The 22,287-nt window shown below is 36.9% G+C and overlaps 3 protein-coding genes across 4 annotated transcripts in view; all 3 read left to right on the plus strand.

Moving 5' to 3' along the window:
- Positions 1–6,554, plus strand: LOC124262927. Of its 2 annotated transcripts, none has more exons than XM_046697529.1 (3): positions 1–75; positions 4,562–5,254; positions 5,376–6,554. In XM_046697529.1, the coding sequence occupies exons 1-2, from the start codon at positions 40–42 to the stop codon at positions 5,234–5,236; spliced, it is 711 nt and encodes a 236-aa protein (XP_046553485.1). In that variant the 5' UTR covers positions 1–39; the 3' UTR covers positions 5,237–5,254; positions 5,376–6,554. The 2 variants fall into 2 exon arrangements, with proteins under 2 accessions (XP_046553485.1, XP_046553486.1); XM_046697530.1 differs by lacking the exon at positions 1–75 and adding an exon at positions 3,195–3,347.
- Positions 6,555–8,850: 2,296 nt separating this feature from the next.
- On the plus strand, positions 8,851–12,186 carry LOC124262891. The gene is made up of 2 exons (XM_046697485.1): positions 8,851–9,198; positions 10,720–12,186. The coding sequence occupies exons 1-2, from the start codon at positions 9,116–9,118 to the stop codon at positions 11,339–11,341; spliced, it is 705 nt and encodes a 234-aa protein (XP_046553441.1). The 5' UTR covers positions 8,851–9,115; the 3' UTR covers positions 11,342–12,186.
- A 2,207-nt stretch (positions 12,187–14,393) lies between these two features.
- LOC124262886 (ubiquitin carboxyl-terminal hydrolase 38-like) overlaps positions 14,394–22,287 on the plus strand; it is a 66,887-nt gene continuing 58,993 nt past the window's right edge. The window contains exon 1 of the mRNA XM_046697472.1: positions 14,394–14,483. The gene's annotated coding sequence lies outside the window, so the exon portion shown is untranslated. The remainder of the gene's footprint in view (positions 14,484–22,287) is intronic.

The raw sequence follows: 22,287 nt of genomic DNA on the forward strand, positions 1-22,287 counted from the left end.
TCTAAGGGACATAATCATGGTTGCTACCTTTCTCCTCATATGAGACATGACGCATTTGAAGCAGATGGTGAAAAGGTGATGAATCAGTAGTGAAAAAGGGATGAGGTGTTGTGTTGAGAAAAGGGAAGATATGGAGTGTATATAATGTGTATAAAACAGCCAGGGAAAGGTTGGAGGAAAGTAGTTATGGGGAATTGTGGAGATGGTTGGTAGATCGATAGACTCTGGGTTCGGTAGTGAGTTGAGTGAAAGGAGTACAGGTCTGTGCTCGGTAGAAACAATGGTGTGGTGTTTGGTATAGAGAGACAACAGAGGGTTCAGGTTTTTGATCGAAAGAAAAAATGTTTAAGATGCTTGGTGGAGAGCAGAAGGGTGAGACAACAGAGGGTTCAGGTTTTTGATCGAAAGAAAAAATGTTTAAGATGCTTGGTGGAGAGAAAACGGTGGGAGTGAGGTGATGTCTTGATAGAGAGGAAGGAGTGTGGTGTTTGGTATAGAGCAGAAGGGTGAGGTGGCAAGAGAAACAAGTAGGGTAACGTTTTTTATAAAAAGAGGTTGGATGATGATTTGGGTAGAGAGACTGGTTGGGATGATGTGTTTAGAAGAGAAAAGGAAACTGGTCAGATAATGCCAAAATATGTCAGAGAACTAATTTTAGATATTTTCAGAAAGATTTTTTATGATGTCTGAATATGAGCAAGTCTTTGACTCATTTTCTCCATAGAGATGCCGAATAAGACGATGCAAAAATATGGTAACATTCATCTTGCATCTTGAACTTCTCATAGTTCAATATCTCTGGATTAAGGGTAAATTGATGTTTTACAAGTAGGGCTGCGCAATATAACCGGTTTACTGGTATTTACCTGTTCAGGCATGAAAATGATACGTATTGCGATACGCTGATCGATAACTGGTATTTTGACATGCATTTGGTAAACTGCGTAACACTCGGAAATCTTGCGTTTGTTGTAAAATTGGCGACCCCTATCAATTAATGACCAGTGATATCTGATATGTCCTGACCAGGTCAAGCTGCTGTCTAAAATCTCTGGGCTATGTTTGAGAGTGGAGAAACTACTTCCAATTAGTCACCACTGTGTTGATGTTAAATTGTTCTTTTCCTTGGTTCATTTGTGCTAAATATGATTTACATGTTTATTTTGTCATGATTAAAAGTTTTTATTAAAGCTTAATCAATCATAGTGATTTTGTTGTGTTTTTGCTTTATAAATCAAGCATTAACTCGATTATAAGTAGGCTTTTTTTGTTAAAAAACTCTCTTGCAATATATTGCAATACATCCCGCAATATATGCTTTCACATCACAATATATCTCAGTATGAAAATTCTCTTCAATACCCACCCCTATTTACAAGTAGTTTATAAGTGCTTTTCTGACATACTTGATCATACCAAAAGAACAGAAAGGGCAGTTGTCAACCACATAAACATGTCTGGACATTTTCATACCACTTTTTCAAAGTTTTCATAACTTCAAATTTGGAATTTTCCAGAAGGATTGAAATGATCCTGATCCTACTCAGTGCAGAGACTATCAGCAGAGACATCAGGTCCTCTTGATCATTACTATTATTATGTTTTATGCTATAGAGTAAAATGAGTCAGCTGTAGAGATGACATCATGTTCATTTTTAACCATGAGCAATATGATACTTGGAAGCTAAGAGAGTCTTCACTCCTAACATATCAGTGTATGTTTTCATGTGCAAAGTCATCACACCTCGCATGAACCTCCTTTTTATTTCACAGCTACATAATTCATAAGTTTACTAAAGGGATTTCAATGTAGAAAACTGATATGTTCCATATCTATATTTCCAACAAACACTTATCAGAGGGGTACACAAAGTCCGCAGTCTGGACTACCAGTTGTCCGACTTCCATTTTTGTGGAAGCCGCGGTGGCTGAGCGGTCTAGGCGTCTGACTTTGTGTGCTGGCGATTAGGTGACTGACTCTGAGGGTGTGGGTTCGAATCCTGGATGGGTCTCAATCCAACAAGAGTACTAGAATCTGTACTTTACTGAGAAAGTGTAATCCCAAAGATAACATATGTTAAACACTTCTTGTATAAAATATATGTATTTTAACTGGGCTCCACCAAGTTGTTCAGAGATTTAACTAGCACAATACATGCAGTATTTGAGTACATACAGCTTTAAAACAAACATGTAGAGGACATACAACATATTTTAAAGAAAATGAATCCAAGGTGTTCACATGAGAGAATTTAAGATACTTCCAATAATTTCTATTTTGAGTCCAAAGCAGTCACAAAGAAAATGCAAATATGCATTACTTTAATTCATTTTTGTCTTTCTGTAAGAAATATAGCTTTGTTCACTGTTATTTCACGTTCAGCTCCTGCAGTTAATTTAAATTCCCGAGAAATGTAATTTCTTCAGCTTTCTGAATAGTGTGTTAACATTTGCTGCATTCATGTAGGTCATGTTTTCCCTCATAAATATTAGTTCTTGACATAACCTCTTACATACATTATACAGATTCTGTTCTGGGGTAAATCAACAGCATTCGTGTTCCTCGTGATTGGTTGAAACTAGATATACTTGTGAGGTCACTCTGTGACCCTTACATTACAATAAAGCCAGGAGGGTCTTTACCAGGGGGTGCTGGATCAACTTTTAGTGATTGAAAGTATATAAATTATATATTTATAAACATTTTATTATGTGGTATTTTCAACAACATTACAATGTTACCATGACAGATATTAATTAATCATTGTCTTTATATAACTGAAGTCTTAGGTGAAAGTACTAAAATAAATTACTGTTCCTTAAATGTTCTTGCAAAGGACAAATTATATGGGCAATATTTGGGGTTTTTAAAAAACAAATTGTTATATGTCTGAAAGGTTGCTTCTTCAACTGTAATTTTCAGTCCATAGTGTATGAAAAGTGTGCTTAGTTTGCGGAAAACATTTAATTAAAAATGTAGACCCAATAATACAATAGCTTAATCATTCCAAGAAAAACAGTAATAACATTTTGGGGCAAAGAAAACTATTTCAAAGTATGAAATCACATAATGCTAAAGGTTAAAAAGAGAAAAAAATGAATGTCTGCTGATTCCAGATGAGAACAGTTTTCATGTGTTGGCCTTAGCCTAGATTCAACCGGTGTAAAGGCACCTAAGTAGACACAGGTAGATGTTCAAGCTTTACGGGGCATGAATTACAGGTAAACAACCATGGCTTCTCACTGAGCACCATGTTTACCTAGAGATTGAGCCAGGGGTCTCAGATCTTCCAGCTGAATACAACAGACAATTGGGACACATTGTGAGAATCACTGCTACTGTCTCGGTAAGAATTTCCTGACTTTTCTTGATGCTTCAGTTCTGCAGGGATATTTGTATTATGTACCAAACTTTCATTTCTGATAGCAAAATGATATGTGTAATTTTGAGGTGATATACAGTGTATTTGGAATTAATTTGATGTGATGTTATAATGTGAAAAATGGAAATAGTTTGTTCATGCGAGTTGAATTCAGTTGATGTGTGTTTTGTGAATTTTGTGTGTTCTTATGAGTTCATGTATGTGTATGTGTGATCAGGCGAGTTGATATGAGTTGATGTGTTTTTATATGTGTTCATATGTGTGTTTTACAAGTGTTATGTGTTCTTACAAATTTATGTCTGTTCAATTGTTTATCTTACATACATTGTCATTTATGTTTTTGTGATCTTCAGTGTTTTTTATAAAATATATGATGGGAACATCAACAATTTGTGATAACTTGTGAGTGAGGGAGTGTGTTAAGTTTTATGTTTGTAGCAATATTCCAGCAATATCACGTTGGGGGACACACATTCTACTCATGTGGGGAACCGAACCCGGGTTTTACCCGTGATGAGCAAAAGCATTAACCACTAACCACCTACCCTCTTTCATGAATATATACCATAGATATATTTAACCTAATACACTTGGAGAAACAAAAGGTTAAAAAGGTTTTATGTTTGGGGTCCCCTCAATGTCTTTTAACCCCTCTTGTCAGACTTTAGTATTTTCTAGAATATTGACCAAGGGCAGGTAACTGTTGCTAGTTTTCCCCCCTAATGTATAAACTGCACATGTCAGGCACAATGTTTCCTCAGTTCTCCAGTCTGTGCGTGATGATGGTGATTATAGGGCTAATTTTGGCTTCTTGTTTGCAGTTAAACATTACTGTACTCAACTTCGGTGAATCAGTGTGAATGGCTGTTTTAAGACCTCAGACAATTTTGTTTTTTTCTCTTGAATACAAATATGGTTAATGGCATGCAGATGCGATTGGGAAAAAATGTTCCCAAACCAGGCTCATAATATAAAATCTTTGAAGGGAATTATGTTTCTCAGAAATATAATACATGTTATTTTTGTTAGAAGAGCTTCCATGGTCTCTGATGATTTATTTATCCATAATGTAAGTTGTCATTGGTTCCAGTTTGCTATTTCGCAGAAATTCTATCTGTACCATCAGTTATCAAGATTGCAAACTAAAATTTTATTTCTCACCATCATTCGTTTTCCAGATCTGCTCCAAAATGGGATTCTGGGCATGGAATATCTGCATGGCCGCCATCTCTATGGTTGCCATGGTAGCAAAGGGAGAAGTTTCAGACGTTGTTGTGATGTACGATCATCCTGCAAACCTGAGCTGCATGGGCAAATCCTTCGACCCTGATGCTACACAGATGTCCAGATACCGACTGATGTGGCTCATTCCTAATGGCGACCTTGTGGGAAAGACGTCCACCCATGACAGAGTGACAGTCTTTGACGAAGGAAAACAGATCACAGTGAAGAAGGTAGACGATGTTGATTTTGGCATCTACAGCTGTATCATCTACAACTTCAACACACAGGAATATGAGATAGTTCAGACAAGCATCAACATGAATGGCCCATACTGGGGGCACCTAATGGCGAAGTATCGCACGAACTTCATCGTTGGGGCAGTAGCTGCTGCTGTGATGTTTGTTATCATGATGGGGTTCTGCTTCTGGATTGGCAGAAACAGCTCCTTGGAGGCGGATGAGGATGAAAGAGTGAAAGCATCATCTCTCTGGATGTCCAACCAAGGTATCGACAATGCTGCAGTGGAGTTGGATGACGTTCAGGTCGACACTAAGACTGTACCAGTAAATGGAGAGGAGCACCCACCAGTTTATTCTGAAATTGGAAAAGATCTGGCCACAAAACTGTAGACAATGCGTGATCCTGAGGTTTAACTTCTTTGAGTGGCATTTTAGAAGTTGGGAAGTACAATATAGAACAAACTTTATGGATAACAACAGCTTTAGAAGTTGTTATCCATAAAGTTTGTTCTATATTCTATATCCTGAGGTTTAACTGCTGAGAAGTTATTAGCTGAATGCCATCCATTTATATTTCCTTTGAGATAAGTCTTAGTGTTTTTTGTTGTGGAATCGTTAACAGATGTTTTTGATATTATTGCTTGTTGCAAGATCACACTGGTTTCAATCAGTGAAAGGGCTTTGTTTCCTGTCAAAATATACATGTATATATTTTGGCTGTTTTGATTTTGAAAATTTGATTAAGGAAAGTTGCTCTGTGTCAGCAAAAGCTAAGGAAACAGACATCACTGAAACAATGTTTCTGGTCTGCTCTTTTGCAGTATCATTAAACTGTGAACCAGACAGCAACAGTATTGATTCAAGAATATCAATGAACTCACTTAATCATTAACTAAAGAGTTAATTCATAAAAATATATATTACATACCTAAAACAGCTGAGGACTATTTACCAGACAAACATAAAAATACTGATTTATGAAGATTGAATTCCTCTATATTTTTATGACAATATTCCAAAGACTGTTTTATGACTTTAGTTCACAAACCAAATGTATTTGTTCAGTGACTTCATTGCAATCTTTCTTTGTATGATAGGATATGACCTATCCTGTGACCATCTAGAGGGACATACTTAACATGTTTGGTTTCTAGTACCCAGGAATTAGTGGGTAGTTTGGTCATTTCTCAAAATGAGGTAAATGTGATATATATATTTCCAAAAGATACATGAAAGTGCTTCATTTTTCCAGTTGTACTTAATTGTACACTTTAGAAACTCTGGCTTTCCCAAAAAGAAAAATGACTTGTCACACAGAAGACCCCAATTTGATTCCCAACAGTGGTACAGGGTGTGAAGTTCATTTTGGATGTCACCCACCATGATGTTACTGGAATATTGCTAAAAATGGCATAAGACTAAGCTCAAACCACACTGAATTATGAAAAATGTCTAAATACATATGATTATACAACATTTACTATACAAAACAAAAGCACAATTTGTTTTAAAAATTTCTCTCAGACAGTCCCTGAAATGTGTGTCTAATGTGTATTTCCTAAATTAACACCAAAACAAGGGAGACAATTCTTCCCCTACCTCAGTGTTATTTCCCTGTATAAGTTATGTAAAATCTTATCTGAAAGTTGTGTCACATGTAAACCAATACACTGTATTGTATAATGAATTGAGGGGTTATATTTTAGAAGTTATTGTTTTGTGTCTTTGTGATTATGTAGCTGGAAGATTTAACCAGACGTGTCTTATATTCATAATGTGTTTATAGACCTCATGTATATTAATTCAGTATGATAATAAAACAGTATAACACAAGAAATGTGTTTAGTTTTAAAAATTAAGTGTAACACATCATGTGTAATGAACAAAAATACATACATTCAGCTGTACTTCTTACAGTTTTAGCCCGGAGAGCGGGAGGTCGTGAGTTCGATCCCCGGCCGCGTCATACCAAAAGACGTTAAAATATGGTACTTCTTGTTCCCTGCCTGGTGCTCAGCATTAATGGGTAAAACAAGGATTGGTCAGCTCGGAGTCAGTATGATGTGTCCTAGAGGGGTATTCATGCTTAATTGCGGCATGGTATCTCAGTGAGCTAGCACTATGAAACCAGCTTAAGTCTGGGCTAGTAAGCAGCCACACATACACACGCATCCATGTCATCATATGAGAGAAATATTCTTAAGAAGGACGTTAAACCCCATTTCAATTCATCTTACAGTTTTAAGCAATTCCATCACATGGACAGTTGAGTTTGGAAATTGAAATCAGATTGTGTGATTTACGCTCATTTAATTCAGAATTGCCTGATAATTATTCTGGTTTTGTTTGTTTGTTTGTTGTTTAATGCCACGTTCACCAATATTCCAGCTATATGGCAGCAGTTTGTGTCCAGACAATCCAACAATCAACAGCATGAACATCGATGAACTCAATGACAATGTGTGACCTGCAGTGACATGTGTCAAACCAAATCAGTGAGCCTCCTCTTCCGACAAGCATGTGTTGGTGAAGACCAATTCTAACCCGGATCTTCGTAGGTCATGTGGGGCGGTGGGGTAGCCTAGTGGTTAAAGCGTTCACTCATCACACTGAAGACCCGGGTTCGATTCCCCACATGGGTACAATGTGTGAAACCCATTTCTCTTGTCCCCTGCCGTGATATTGCTGGAATATTGCTAAGAGCAGCATAAAACCATACTCACTCACTCACTCATAGGTCATATTATTCTGGGTATACCTTGATAATAGTCGGTGTACTGTTACCCACAGCTACATATAGAGCAGTTAAGTGTTATAGTGCATATAGTGTTAAGTGAGATGTAATCACTAACAAATGTATAATACTGCTTTCATTTCTGTTTCAAATGGTGGATTGTGGCTCGATCATGCTTTCAAACATAATTATGTACAGAATGCCATGAAATATTGTTAACAGAGGCATTAACAACATTATAGCTAAAATATAATCCTTCCCCGGGCAGTTAATGAAAGACCTCTGGCTTCTGCAAATGATAATGCCCTGAAAAATAGCGTTACCCTTATATTCCCCCTGTTAATATCAAAGCAATGAAACACTACAGACTCTACCATTAACGACCATGACACAAGGGTCAGTGACCCCACCAGGAACAATGCCTATAGCAACATGTTGTATGAGTGGTCTGCATGTCCAGCAATGAGTTTGTGCTGTTAGTTCCAGTCTCTGTGTAGAGACTGCCACACCTCGGTAGCCTGCTTCTGTGCTAAATCATGTACATTACTGTAGTCAGTGTATTTCAAGCGCAGGATCCTCGGTAACAAGACCCCAAAAAACAATTTCTGATTACAAAAATAAAAATAAGTATTTTCAGCCCAGGATGAATTGTGAACATAAGCCCTTGTTGGAGAGACAACAGTTTTGCATTTTATTCTTTTAGCTGTTGAATATAGGCTCACATGTTACATTATCACTGGTATCCACAGAACTCTTTTATAAATAGTGAAAAATAAAATTAAGGCCATAATTGAATAATTTTGCAAGTTTGAAATGTTTGGATAAAATTGCAGTGTGCATTGCCCTGTTTGTTGACATTTAAAACATTCAGCCAGTCGGTCATCCTCCACCTGAATTGCTTCAACAGGTAGTGTACACAGATGCCTACAGTTTAAAAAAATAATATATAAATTCAGATTTAATATATGAATTGTAACATTTGTATGGAAATCCCACAAACAATTGAATGGTTAGGGTACACACAAAAAAAACCATGCAATTTATGAGAAATTATTTTAAATATGTTTATTATGTCATGTTTATCAATATACTCATGGAAACGAATAAGGGAACACATGAAAGTACAAGTGTTTCTTTATTCTTTTCCAGGTTTCTTCACAAGGTATGTATTACTGTGGGTGGAATTCTGGAAATAAATAAAGGAAACACTTGTACTTTCATGTGTTCCCTTTTTTGTTTCCATGAGTATATTATGTTTAAAAAATGTTTGTTTGTTGTTTAACGCTGCTCTGAACAATTTAAAGCTGTATGATGGTGGTCTGAATAATCGAGTCTGAACCAGAAAATCCAGTGATTGACATCATGAGCATGGATCTACGCAATTGGAGTACGATATGTCAAGCAAGTCATCGAGCCTAATCACCTTATCCCGGCGCACATCTGTTATGACAAGCATGGGTTGCTGAAGACCAATTCTAATCCAGATATTCAATGGTTGAGGTAAAGAGTGGAGCTTAACTTACATGTAATACGGTATGGAGATGGTATGGAGGTGGACAAGGTGTGTTCTGGGCCTGTGTCACACAGTCTACGGTTCAGGTAGGAAGAAGAGTACAAGGTGATGTATTACCATGTGTTGCTATTGTTTATTTTAGATTAATGTTTCAGCTAAAATAATATTTAAATGCAATGTATGTGTATGGTATAGTGTTGATTATCTATGACAAGGAAATGGTAATATTTTGTCTATTGAGGTTATTGGTATTCTTCGTTAACATTTTTAACAAAGTGTACAATGTTTCTCTTGCATGTCTCACCATGTCATCCATGATATGCCATTTTGTATAGAGCTTCTCAGTCAAATTTTTTCTAATTTTACTTGTGACTTTGAATTTCTGAAACATTTGTCACTAAACTGCTAACCAAAACAAAATATACACCAAGGATGACTAAAGATTTAACAAAGAACAAATGATGTATTTCATATGTGTCATGGTTGTGTTTCCACCTTGTACTGGCAGTGTTGGGGCAACTATTTCGGACTGGTGACATGTTTAACATATGTTATGTTTGGGATTACACTTTCTTACTAGAATCTGTACTTTGTTAAGATATGTATATAACATATGTTACATTTGACCACTTTCTAAATGGCATTGTGTAATCATGGTGACATGTTCTTGATGTTTGTAATTCTTTAATCAAATTGACCTTTCTTACTCTCTTATTTAACTCCAATCAGTTATTAATAAGCTGCTTGGCAAAAGTAAGTATATACCTACACTCAATGGTGGCTTAAAGTGAAACTAACAAGAATAGGTTATTGCTTGTGGGGAACTATAAATAGAGAAAAGACATACATGTATGTCTCTGGGTTTTCAAAATACTTCAGAAATGGTCTCATAGGTATTGTCAAGGTTAATATGTAAGTTGCACTCATCACGATACAAAAGTTAGATTGTGTCATGTTCATCAGTTTAGGGTTTGGCTATCTGAAAAACAAATTAGAAAATGTATCTTTGACAGGCATTTACAAGTTTTAAAAACACAAAGGGACCATTCATAATATATGGCTAGGGGGATGATGATGATTTTTATGGAGAAGCATGTACAATGTGAATGACACCCAACCCCCCCTAAAGTTTATGTACAAAATAAGTGACCCCCTGCATGTCATGTACAAAATTGCTGATCCCCTAGTGTGTATGTATACAAAATTGCTAACAACCCCCAGCTCCTAGAACAAATGTGTCCCCTCCCCAATTAAAATAAAAATAAAATAAAATAAATAAAAATTTAATATATAACAAAATATATCACCACATCATCTCTTTTTTGGCAAATAACTTCTTAACTGATTTTAGTTAAATTTCAGACTCCATCTGATGATTACGAAGTTAGCATATTGATTTGAGGCTTGGCCTCCTTAATCTTCCTCATTATATTCCTTATTATACACTGATCTCACAGTATTAAATATATCCTTGCTTTGTATCTACCAGGCGAAGGAGCAGAGCATAGTGCTGTGAGACATCAAAGTCTAAGTATTTTTCAATATAAAAGAGTGTCATAAGTTCAAATTAGAAATGAGAGTGTCTAACTCACTGTTGATAACAGGTATCAAACTGTGCTCTTCCAGTATGGTACTCCAGCTCGTCCTGATTGTGGTCGTCCTTGGTCAGGTGGGTGGTCACTCCGACCACTGGGTCTACAATGTCCTCTATCATCAACAACAAAATCTAACCTGTGAGAATGATATGTTCAACCCAGACCGGATGCCAACCGGAACAAGCCTCCTCTGGACATTACCCAGTGGTGAGATCATCCGCCCACATGGTGACCATTCCAAGGTTGACATATCCCCAAGTGGCCACTGGATCCTGGTCAAACATGTCCACGATGAAGATTTTGGTGTGTACAACTGCCTGGTATTTGTGCAAGGCAATCTGACTCACAGCATCCGTAAAGGAATTAACATACATGGGCCATATTGGGGGGACCTGATGAAGAAGTACATGCCCAGTGTCATCGTAGGTGTCATTGCGGCTTCTGTGATGTTTGCCACCCTCTCCTTCCTGTGTTTCTGGTACGACAGACACCAAGGTGTGGGGGAGAGGCTCATTGACAAGTACGAGGAGATGATGAAGGAAGCAATAAATGGTGGTCAAGTCAACGCAGGGTTTGATGTGATGGAGGAAATCAAGACGAAAGTGCCGGAGAAAGATGGAATTGAGCTGCCTCCGGTTACAACCAAGTTCTAAAGATGTCCATCAGCTTAGGAGTAGTTTCACAAATTTCAGACATATATATGCTATTTTGTTCATGTTTTTCAATATTCGAAAGTCTACAATGTTACATTCTTTTCTTAGTGTCTTGTCTGAGTTCAACAATAATCATCTGTTTAATAATAGTTTTCATAAAAATGTCCATCAGTCTTGCTTTCAATGTGTGTTTTTTATGAAAAGAAGAGACCATCAGAATTTGTCCATACCTTAAACATTTATAAATCATGATAGATTTGGAAATATTCTTTCTTCAGGCTTAGCCTATATGTATGGTCTGTTGCCGTGAACATGTAGCAAATGCTAGATCTTGATTATTGTAACTGACATTTTTATTCACTGTTGTGACATCTGATACATTTGGGGCAAGACATGATCAGAAGAAAATTACAAGTTACCTAATATCGTTTTAAGAGAATTTGCTTTAAAAAATGTGCCTTGTTTGTTTATAATTACCCACTAGACTGGAAGCAAGAGAGATAAATGTATTGAATACCCAAACAAAGCTGTCACATACCAAATGTGGATGTTAATATGTGAGTAATTATTTGAATGTAATCGTAGCACTTAAACGACCCTAACACTCATTCCTTAACGCAAACTTATGACTGTCACGCAGATAAATTTGTAGATGGGGCCCAGTAAATATCCTTTTATATTTGAGGGACGGCATTACCATGAGATTTTCTTAAATTATTCTAACTTCGGTATGCCTGTGATGTTTGAAACCATTATCTCATAAAAATGATACTTTTTAGCACCTCTGCTGTTCACTGTTCCAATCCATTGTGATTAATCTGTCATGGTCCAGCAATGATAACCTGAATTAGGCCAGACCAATTTTATTTCTTGTTTTACAGATCCACCCGTTGTATTTTTAAAAAAAAAATAAAAAAAATAAAAATGTATTTTCCCCGCTCAAAAATTAAAATCCTCATGTTGTTATTGGCAAAAAAAAGTAGCCTTACCCAAAAATTGTTTTGATTGTGTTTTGCCCCATTTACACTTCATAAATTGCCAAAAGTAAAATACTTTTAACATTTAAACGGAATATTACTTTGACTGGTGATTTATTTTGTTATTTTTTTTCCCTCCTGCCTTTAGGTTTTCTGAGGACAAAAATCTGTAAACCAAGAAATAAAATTGGTCTGGCTTTATTGTGTAATGTAACCTGTGTGCTGAAAAACAAATAAAATCTGAATCATTGTTATGTTGCGTTATTACTGAAGAGTTACAAGACAGAGACTGGTTACATATGTATGACTGACAATAAGTCATAATGTACCTGTTACTGGCAAACAGACCTGTAAAGATCCGGGTTAGAATTGGTCTTCAGCAACCCATTCTTGTCGTAAGAGGCGACTAACGGGATCAGGTGGTCTAGCTCACTGGATCAATGCTCATGATGTTAATCACTGGATTGTCTGGTCCTGCATTTTAAAAACAACCAACCAAGCAACTACTGACAAACAAGACGAAGTTGTGCCTGGAAGGACAGCTGGACCAGCCATGGGGTAAAAAGGCTGAAGTTTATGAGGAAATATTTTTAGTAGACGGGATTCAGACTTTTTTTCGAAATAATTTTTTGTGAGGAGTATGTTATTTCTATTCATTGTGTGTCTGAAGAATCCTTTGGGAACATATATTAGAATCAAATATTAATGTATAATATTGGGTTGCTCTGTTAAGGTTGTGAAGCTGAATGTAGTCTTCACACAATAGCAATACAAGCATAATTCAAAATATTGAAGACCCGTGAAGATCCGGGGTAGAATAGGTCCTCAGCAACCCATGCTTGCCACAAAATGCGACTATGCTTGTCGTAAGAGGCGACTAATGGGATCGGGTGGTCAGGCTCGCTGACTTGGTTGACACATGTCATCGGTTCCCAATTGCGCAGATCGATGCCCATGCTGTTGATCACTGGATTGTCTGGTCCAGACTCGATTATTTACAGACCGCCGCCATCTAGCTGGAATATTGCTGAGTGCGGCGTAAAAACTAAACTCACTCACTCACTCAAAATATTGAACTACAAAACTGTCATTGGATTATAGTATAAAAACTATACAGCAATTCAATCATGCTGTCACAAAAACACACAGTATTTGTAAGGCCAATATCACTGGTAAAAATGATGTACAGTAAAGTATTATTGTAATCACAAACTCAGAGGGGTAAATTACTTTTGTTTGTTACAACGATAATTTGTTGAATCCATTTAGAATCCCCCCCACACACACACAAAAAAAACAAACAAAACAAAACAACAACAACCCCCCGTCCCCAAAAAACCCAAAAACAACAACAACAAAAAACAAAAACAAACAAACCTAAAACACCAACAAAAACAAAATACAAAACAAGTTATATCTGTCTAGTGACAATAACAGTATACAGTTTTTATTTTTGTGAATTTTACGTTTGATCATAGTGTTTGTAACTGTGTATGATCAGAGACCATATAATATTATATGGTCTCTGGTATGATGTAGCATAGGGATGGGTGTGTGTATATTTCGATGTCAGGGTTGTTGCATAGAAAGGTGTCTGGTAATAAATTCACTTCAGTTAGAACAATTTGTTTTGTGACAGATGTTTTTACATCCAATGTTTGTCAAGTAATTATGCTTATGCAATAGATATACTGGTAATAAACTGAAGAAAAATCCGTAGAACGATATGAAGAAAAAAAAAAAAAAAAGAAATTGTAGCAGAGCGTGGTTTCGATCCACGGACCTCTGGGTTATGGGCCCAGCACGCTTCCACTGCGCCACTCTGCTCATGGAGATTTAGGAGTGAAAATAAGCTTAAAAGGTAAATCATTGTTAATGGGTGGCACTATTATGTTTCCACTCGATTTTTGTTGCTCTTACCCTACATTGAATACAATAAGCATTTTTCAGAGATAAAACTGATCACACGAACACTAGGCGTTTTGCTGCCAAATACGCCGATTCTGTGCGCCTCTGTGCGGATGCGCAGTTATACGGTGAATCCAGTGCAAGATAGCCAAGGGAATTAACTAAATTACTTCCGGTTTAGCAGACGGTTTCGTGAACTATCTTTGATGGCAGAATGACATAAGCAAATAACAAATTACAAGAGGACGAACGTATTGGTAAGTCTTTATTTCATATTGAATGTACAACAGCTTTTTCTGAGTTTCAAACTGTACTTACAGAAATGTTTTCAGGACCAACAGTGATCAATGACTCACAAGCCTCTCTGTTCAATATTAGGCCTATCAGTATCATGCCCTGTGCAGGACAGATTGACATCTAAAAAACCCGACAAAGAACAATGTTTTTAGTACAGGTCATAGTCCGTTAGTCTGTGGTTTTGTTTGGGAAAATCTCGTTTCTCATTCTGAAATTGACCTGGCAGAGAGTTAGAAATAGAATACAGTGGAAACCATAATTCATTACTGGAAGTCAACTATCATCAATGTTTAACCATTTAATTATTAGTTAACCCAGTACTTCACATTGCAAGAGCTAGTAGCTGGTGTCCTTCGAATAAACTTTTAAGCACGATTAAGTTACGGTTAAACAACCTGAATTTACAACCCCACCCCACATGACTTCATCTGAGCTTTGGACTGACTGAGTTTGGTTTTACGCCGCTTTTAGCAATATTCCAGCAACATCACGGCGGGTCTGAGCTTTGGATGTTTTTGAGAAATTTAAAATGGAAAGAACAGTTAGATCTACCGTTTTAGCATGATTTCTCTCTTCCTGCCATAGGACCATAGACAGTCCTGAGGAAACATCCCTTTTTAACTGTGAATGAAGATCTACAGCGGGTGGCCATATTATTACGTACAAACATGGCGGACCGATTGTTGAAGACCAATTTACGCGGGAGTTCAAAGTGTCATAACTCGTTAAATATAAACAGTCTTACCTCAATATTTTGTGATGTGTCGCTTGTTCCTTATTATTTTCAACATCCACCTTGGAATCGATGAATAAAGATTTCTGATGAAATCGAGGGGAATATTTTCCCAGATGTCCCGCACTTCGCGTTCCAAGTCGGCAGCCGACTGAATGTTTCTTCGGCCTCCCTGAAGTCTATTCTTCAGGAAGAGCCAACAGTTCTCAATAATATTTGCCTCTGAACTCTATGCAGGCCACAACATTCCAGTAATGTCATTTTGTCGCTTGTAATCTTGAACGACACGGGCCCGATGTATAGGGGCATTGTCATCTTGGAAGATGTAGCGGTTTCCCGGAAAATGTCTGGCTATAACGGGCCAAAGCATATCATCGAGGATTTCTGTGTATTTCTGAGCATTTATGTTGCCATTAACAACACAAATGGTACCAACACCATGCCAACCCCACACTATCAAACTGACGCGTGGCTGTCGTCCCGGACGAAGACATTGCAGGAGGTATTCTTCACCGGGCTGTCTCCAAACAAAAACACAATTGTTTTCCCCAATGACAATTTTACACTCGTCAGAGAAGATTACTTGATTCCAGTAATTATTCACTGTACGATATTGTTGCCCTCTTGCCCAGGCCAAACAATTTCTGACATTATAGTCACGAATTCAGATTTTCTTTCTAACAACACGTCTATGAAATTTATTTTCATATAATCGTCTCCTTACAGTCCTCACCGATACACTTGTAGCCCTATGGTTGTTCAAATTCTCAGTTTTTTCACCCAAAGGTGAAATCCTATTGTCTCTGACCAACCTCAAAAGTTGTCGATTGTCCCGAGGAGTCAGTTTTCTCATACGGCCTGTTCTGAGAGCATTCTCAACTGATCCACGTTGATTAAACCGCTTTACAACCGAATATACGCTGCTTCGAGGCATTCTAAAGAATCTTGCAATGTTAGAACATTTTTCGCCACTTTGGAACTTTTTTACAATTAATTTCTTAAGTGACTCCGACAAATCAGCCGATTTCCCCACTGTTGCCGGAAACAACCAGAATATGTAGCAGACAACAAGTGGATTAAAAATAGTCACGTGACATCATGGTCGATCATGTGACAAAATATATATCGTTTTTGAGTAGCAGTATTTTAAAAACGGCATCGTTATACACGATATCAATGCCGTTACAATTGTACGTAATAATATGGCCATGCGCTGTATGTCAAACACTGTGTGTACAAACTCGGCAAAATAACAATAATTTACAAAATCTAATCTTAACATTATATTCATGCATTTGTTGTGTATTAAGTGCTGTGGATTGCAAAATAATGGGGAGACAAGTAAAGGTCTTGCCATACTTCTCAAACTTTGTCTGTCATATTGGATTTTCAAGGCGAGGACAGCGATTTGATTATGCTCCCTGTTACCATAGTTATATAAAGTAAGTATTTAATTTTAATTACCGGGCAGAGATATGAAAATGAGACATTTGCTTCACCTCATGTTGAGTAGTCATAAGGCTAATGGTAAGTGATCTGTGCATGCACAGAGGCGTCCGGAAGTGGTGGTTCATGCAAAGCACATGGCGACACATGTAATGTACCCAAATATTAAACATCAACCGCATCTTTCCTTCTTTTCTTTTTGGATATGACTTTGTCAACGACCCAAAGTAGAGCTATTGGCATTAGACAGTTAGGCTTAAAGTTTCGTCTGCAAGTATTTGATGAAATATGTGTCATGGTGATTTAAAGTGGTGCTTGCTGAAGTAAAATATTCAGATTTATGATGTCGAAAGACATAACATTAATGTGGTACGAGTTATCTTTAGTGGGAATTTTATGACTGACTGATACTATATTTTGTTTTACCCTGCATTATCATGAATACGAAAAGATGTCAAAACAAATTAGTTATTCTTGGTTAGTTTTAGGTATATTTACACATATTTTTAAGACTGATAATAATCAAGCTCAATAAATATGAATGAATTCTTGAGGGGAGGTTTTAGTACTTGTTTTCTTTTCCACTACCTTTACTTCTTGGACCGCCTCCGTGGTGTAGTTTTAGGCGGATCCATGGTGTGGAAGGTTTCCCAACCGTCAGACCAAAGGCGTTAAAATATGGTTTGTCGTTGGTCCCTGCCTGGCTGACTGGTTTCCGAGTCAGTATAATGTGTTAAGTGGGGTATTCATGCTTCACTGCAGCATTATCTCAGTGGGCTAGCACTATAAAACCAGCTTCAGTCTGGGCTTACAAGCAGCATATACACATGCATGCCGTCATCATATGGTGAAATATTCTGAAGCCGACGTTAATTCCACCATATTCTACATACCATTGATTTCTTCCCGGCATGCCCCAGTGACATAGAATTTACCATGCTATTTCTGAAATCATGTTTTGGTTGTATAATTGAACAAGAAAGACTTTCATAACAATTTTTTTCATATATGTATTATCATTAATTATTTCAAGCAAATCTTTTAGATCACTGAGCATTATAATTTCTCTACATTAATACTTGAAACATAGTAGTAATTAGTGGTGTTCTGATTAAATCAAATATTCAAAGATAGATCGCAGTGACAAATTTACCAAGCTATTGATCATGTTTTCTCATAATTGAACACAAACAATTTTGGAGCCCTTGTTTGCATTATTTTCCACATACATGTATTTGTTTTTGTCTGTGGCGTTATTTGTACACTTCATAAGCACTACAAGCTCGTTCAAAGTCATGACTGAATTCATCTCAAAGACTCCAGGAAGTTTATGTTCCTAACATATACTAGTCACCGCTTAAAGATGCAAGTCGCATCATTTTAAGTTGGATGTGAAATTTGGAAATGCAATTTGTGCAATTTGCAATTGAAAACAAAGAACTACATGAGTCTTTTTTATGTGTATTAACAACAAAATTTGATAAATGGCATTAACCAATTATTTTCGATGATTGAACAGTTTTAATGAACCAGTCATCTATATATAAGTTTTTAACCAATTCCTTACATTAGTAGTAATGAAGTAATTTAAATTGCATAATGTTCTCTTTCACATGTTATTCTTGATTTTAATTATAATTGCAATTTAAAATGACACATTTCATTTCTTAGTAATTTTCCTTGTATTGAAAAAAATGCTTACCGTATATGACCGTCTATAAGACGACCCCATGTATAAGACGACACCCAAACTTGACCCTTAAAATCAGTGTCAAAATGGTATGTTTCGTGCATAAGTCGATCCCCCGCGATGGGGTCCTAATCGCGGCAAACACAGACCACAGACAACTGGCAGTTACCAATAATTATAACTTTGGTCCACATTATTCAAAGAATTCACTGTCATATATATTGTGTCTACTCACGGATGTGTACGAGACAAATACGCACGGTAATCTTAATCCCTGCAAATAATACAATGCCCAGCAAAAACAACTTATACTAGTAACTTAAAAGGTAAATAATCTTGTCTAGTGATGTTTAATTGCAAATTTGACGTCTCTACTGACAAAGTCGTCTTCTGTTGTTTCTTCACACCGAAGTGATACGATGTTGTTTTCTTACCCCTGGAAAAAAGTTTGACGAAAGCGTAACCCATGGATAAGACGACCCCCTTCTACAGACTGCTTTTTTTGGTCCTCAAAATTCGGGCTTATAGACGGTCATATACGGTATGTTACACTTCTTGTGCTTTCAAATTGTTAGATTGTTTCAAATTTCATGCTTTCAAAAATTATATGTATGTCCTATACTGAGTTGATGAAGTATTTGAACAAAGAAACCTTCATGAAAATAACCAAAAATTTCATCAGGATATATATTCCCAGCAGTTATTGTTATTGTGACATCTTGTTTGAAACCATCTTCTAATGAACAAATCATGATCACTTCCAAGAGTTGTGTTTTGATGTAACAAAAACTCTGACAAATTTATCAAGATGTTTTACTAGTCAGTTTAATTCAAAGAATGTTCACAATATGTTTATATTTTGATATAATTGTCATATGTCCTTGCACATTAGGCTCTTCCATCTTATGAGTTAATAAACGGTAGACTTTGAATTCCAGCATTTTCATCAGTGGCTTGACAGGGCATGTCCAGTTTTGATTTCCTGAATTTAGATACTATTGAAATAATTTCAGTCCATTTGACATGTACATGTGTAAACAAGGAGGCAACATGCTTTGAATTTCACCAACACGTTCTGGAAAGACAATGTCTGGACAAACATGTCATTACCAGTAGGTAACATCTCAACAAAATATTCATTTCAAAACCTTACCTTAACATCCCATCCTTAAATTCCAATGGATGCTCCCTTAACAAGTATGAGGATGTTACCATGGATACCTGAATGAAAGTGTGTGAAATGACTGAATTTGTATTCTTAGCCTGCCAGGTTTACTGTTTGTGACAGTTTAAGTGATACTATTTCTGACAGGATTTTGGACAGTGATATTATTTTGCTTCAAGTGATGGCCAGTTCACAGATAGGTTTCTTGATCATTTGAGTTGTCTCCCTTACCCTACTGCCCATCAGTGCTCATGTGGAGGTTTAAATACACAGACTTTTAAGTGAGATATCCAAGATGGTGTGAATATTTAGACTCCTACATACCTATGCCACCTGTGTGTACTGTTTAAGTGAGATATCGATGCGTGTGTGTGTCCTACATGTATGCATGCATGCATGCATGCATGCATGCGGGGTTGACCTGCAAAACTGTATGTCCTGAGGACCAGCAGTTACTAATTAACAGGGAAATCAGTGTCCTGTGAAGTAATGAAATAGTGGAGTGTACTTAATTGTAAGATTTAATAATTACTTTGATAACAGGAATTAATATTTGTTTAACATAAAAATTACTATTATAGTGTATCCCTCAGGATGCAATAATATAATTTTGGTCCTTTCTGTATGTTTGTGCATATTAGACTCACATTTCTGCTCCACATAATATCCTTTATATGTCTGTATTTGTGTCTTTTATGTCTCAAGATGTCGATGTCACACTGCAGTATGGTATCTCTGTGGGCCAACACTATAAAAAGGGCATTAGCACAAGCAACCTCATGTACTCATATTGTGGTGGCGTGTGCTCCTGTGCATAGAGCTCAGGTCACAAATCAGGTGAAGTTAAGAAACGCTGGGCACGGAGAGTCCTTGGATGGGTGACCGTGTTTGGCAGCTTGACTCCTGTGAGTTTCTAGGACTTCAGTCCTGCCACACAACAAAGCACATGTGATACATATGGTCTCATCTTAGGCAAGTGAGTTTGTTCAAAATTGCCTCTGTTCACCCAGCAGAAAATGGGTACCCAGTGGGATAAAGTCATGTGACTATAACCTTCTAGCTCCTAACAAGCAGCTTGGGTTATCCGGGGTAATAGTGATATACAGATTGTTTGGGCGCTTCGAGCATGCATTGTGCATGGAGAAATGTGCACGACAAATGGTCTTTTAATATTATAATAACTGTTAACCCTCCGTTAAACCCTGTTTCACCCCACTTCTTGTTTATGATAGTTTTCATGTCATAGAAAACTTTTGATGTGGAGGAATATTGTTCCAGGATGAAAGATTATGTCTGTTTGTTATTGTTCATGTGTTAATGAGAAATTAGAGGACTCAGTCTATCTTTTATTCATTATTTTCAGCTTTGTATGTGAAATAAATGATTGCAATAAAATTTTAAAGCCATGATGCTTTTTGGTTTCTAATGTTCATTATGTACCTGTTAAGTTGAATGATATTCTCTGGATCAAGGTAAGTTACTGAGACTTAAAAGAATTTCAATTATATTAAATTTAGAGATCACTGAACATTGTTGAAATGTTGTGTTGTTAGCTCACCGTGACATTTGTTTAGCAAGTGAGCCATTGTATTGGTCTGCTATTTCTTCATCCATAATCCATAAACTTGAAGATTTAAGGTCTTTTCTAAAGACATGTGTTGCAGCATCTAGAGACTGTGTGAATTAAATCATATTATTGGGTATATGCAATAAGGAAGGATAACAATATATGAATGGGCAACTTCTTTATTACAGTGAGATTGATGTTTCGGTCACATTGCGGTCACTGTAATAAGAGTGAGTATGGTTTTACGCCGTTTGTAGTAGTATTCCAGCAATATATCGATGGGGACACCAGAATTGGCTTCACGCATTGTACCCATGTGGGGAATCGAACCGGGGTCTTTGGTGTGATGAGCGAAGCTTTAACCACTAGGCTACCCCACCACCCATCAGTGTAATAAAGAAGTTGTTCATCCATATATTGTTATCTTTCCTTACTGCTCCAATTTCTAAATGCCTCTCAAAGAAGTTATGTAATGTAATAAAAATCTACACTTTAGTCACAGGCTTAGGCAACATGAGTTTGTCTAGTCCAGCTTGTCTTTCTGACTAATTGTATATTTAACACTATTTCAGTAGTCCTTACAATCTGTCTCCAGTCTGTCAAAAATGGCATGCCCAACTTAGACTTTGCTTAAAATCCAGTAGTATGATTGATATTATTTCATTAATCATCTGTGTATTCTGGAATAAAGAGAATCAGCCTTAAGTTTTTGGGCTCCTCTTTGTTGAGGTAAAGATCAAAAGTATGATCTCGACATGGTTAATGTTGACTGAAGGTAAACACAGTTTGGTGATGAGACTGTTGGTGCTAGCCTCATCCTACAGATGACTGGGTTGGTGGGTGGTGTGATGAACTGGTTCCTTGACTTCCTTGGTAGCTATTGAAGTTACCGGCTGCAAGATTAGGTCCACATTGTGAAATCACAATGTTCCCAAACCTCAGTGTCACTTAGTTAACAAGTTGTTTCTTGTTTCTAGTGACTTACATATATGTGTGAATAATGGACTGATGGAGAGAGGACTAGTTGTTGGGGGTGGGGTGGGGGTGGTTTATGGTGGTAACAGCAAACAGTGAATGAGTGAGTTTAGTTTTACGCCGCACTCAGTAATATTCCAGCTATATGGCGGTGGTCTGTAAATAATCAAGTCTGGACCAGACAATCC

This window comes from Haliotis rubra, unplaced genomic scaffold (genome assembly GCF_003918875.1).
Source record: "Haliotis rubra isolate DU_JTF1 unplaced genomic scaffold, ASM391887v1 Scf86, whole genome shotgun sequence".
Classification (NCBI taxonomy): domain Eukaryota; kingdom Metazoa; phylum Mollusca; class Gastropoda; order Lepetellida; family Haliotidae; genus Haliotis; species Haliotis rubra.

Coding starts and splice junctions, on each gene's coding strand:
- LOC124262927 (XM_046697529.1), top strand. CDS start 40: ATGAGACATGACGCATTTGAAGCAGATGGTGAAAAG. Junction 76..4,561: donor TTGAAGCAGATGGTGAAAAG/GTGATGAATCAG, acceptor TTCGTTTTCCAG/ATCTGCTCCAAAATGGGATT.
- LOC124262891 (XM_046697485.1), top strand. CDS start 9,116: ATGGAGATGGTATGGAGGTGGACAAGGTGTGTTCTGGGCCTGTGTCAC. Junction 9,199..10,719: donor GGTAGGAAGAAGAGTACAAG/GTGATGTATTAC, acceptor GTGCTCTTCCAG/TATGGTACTCCAGCTCGTCC.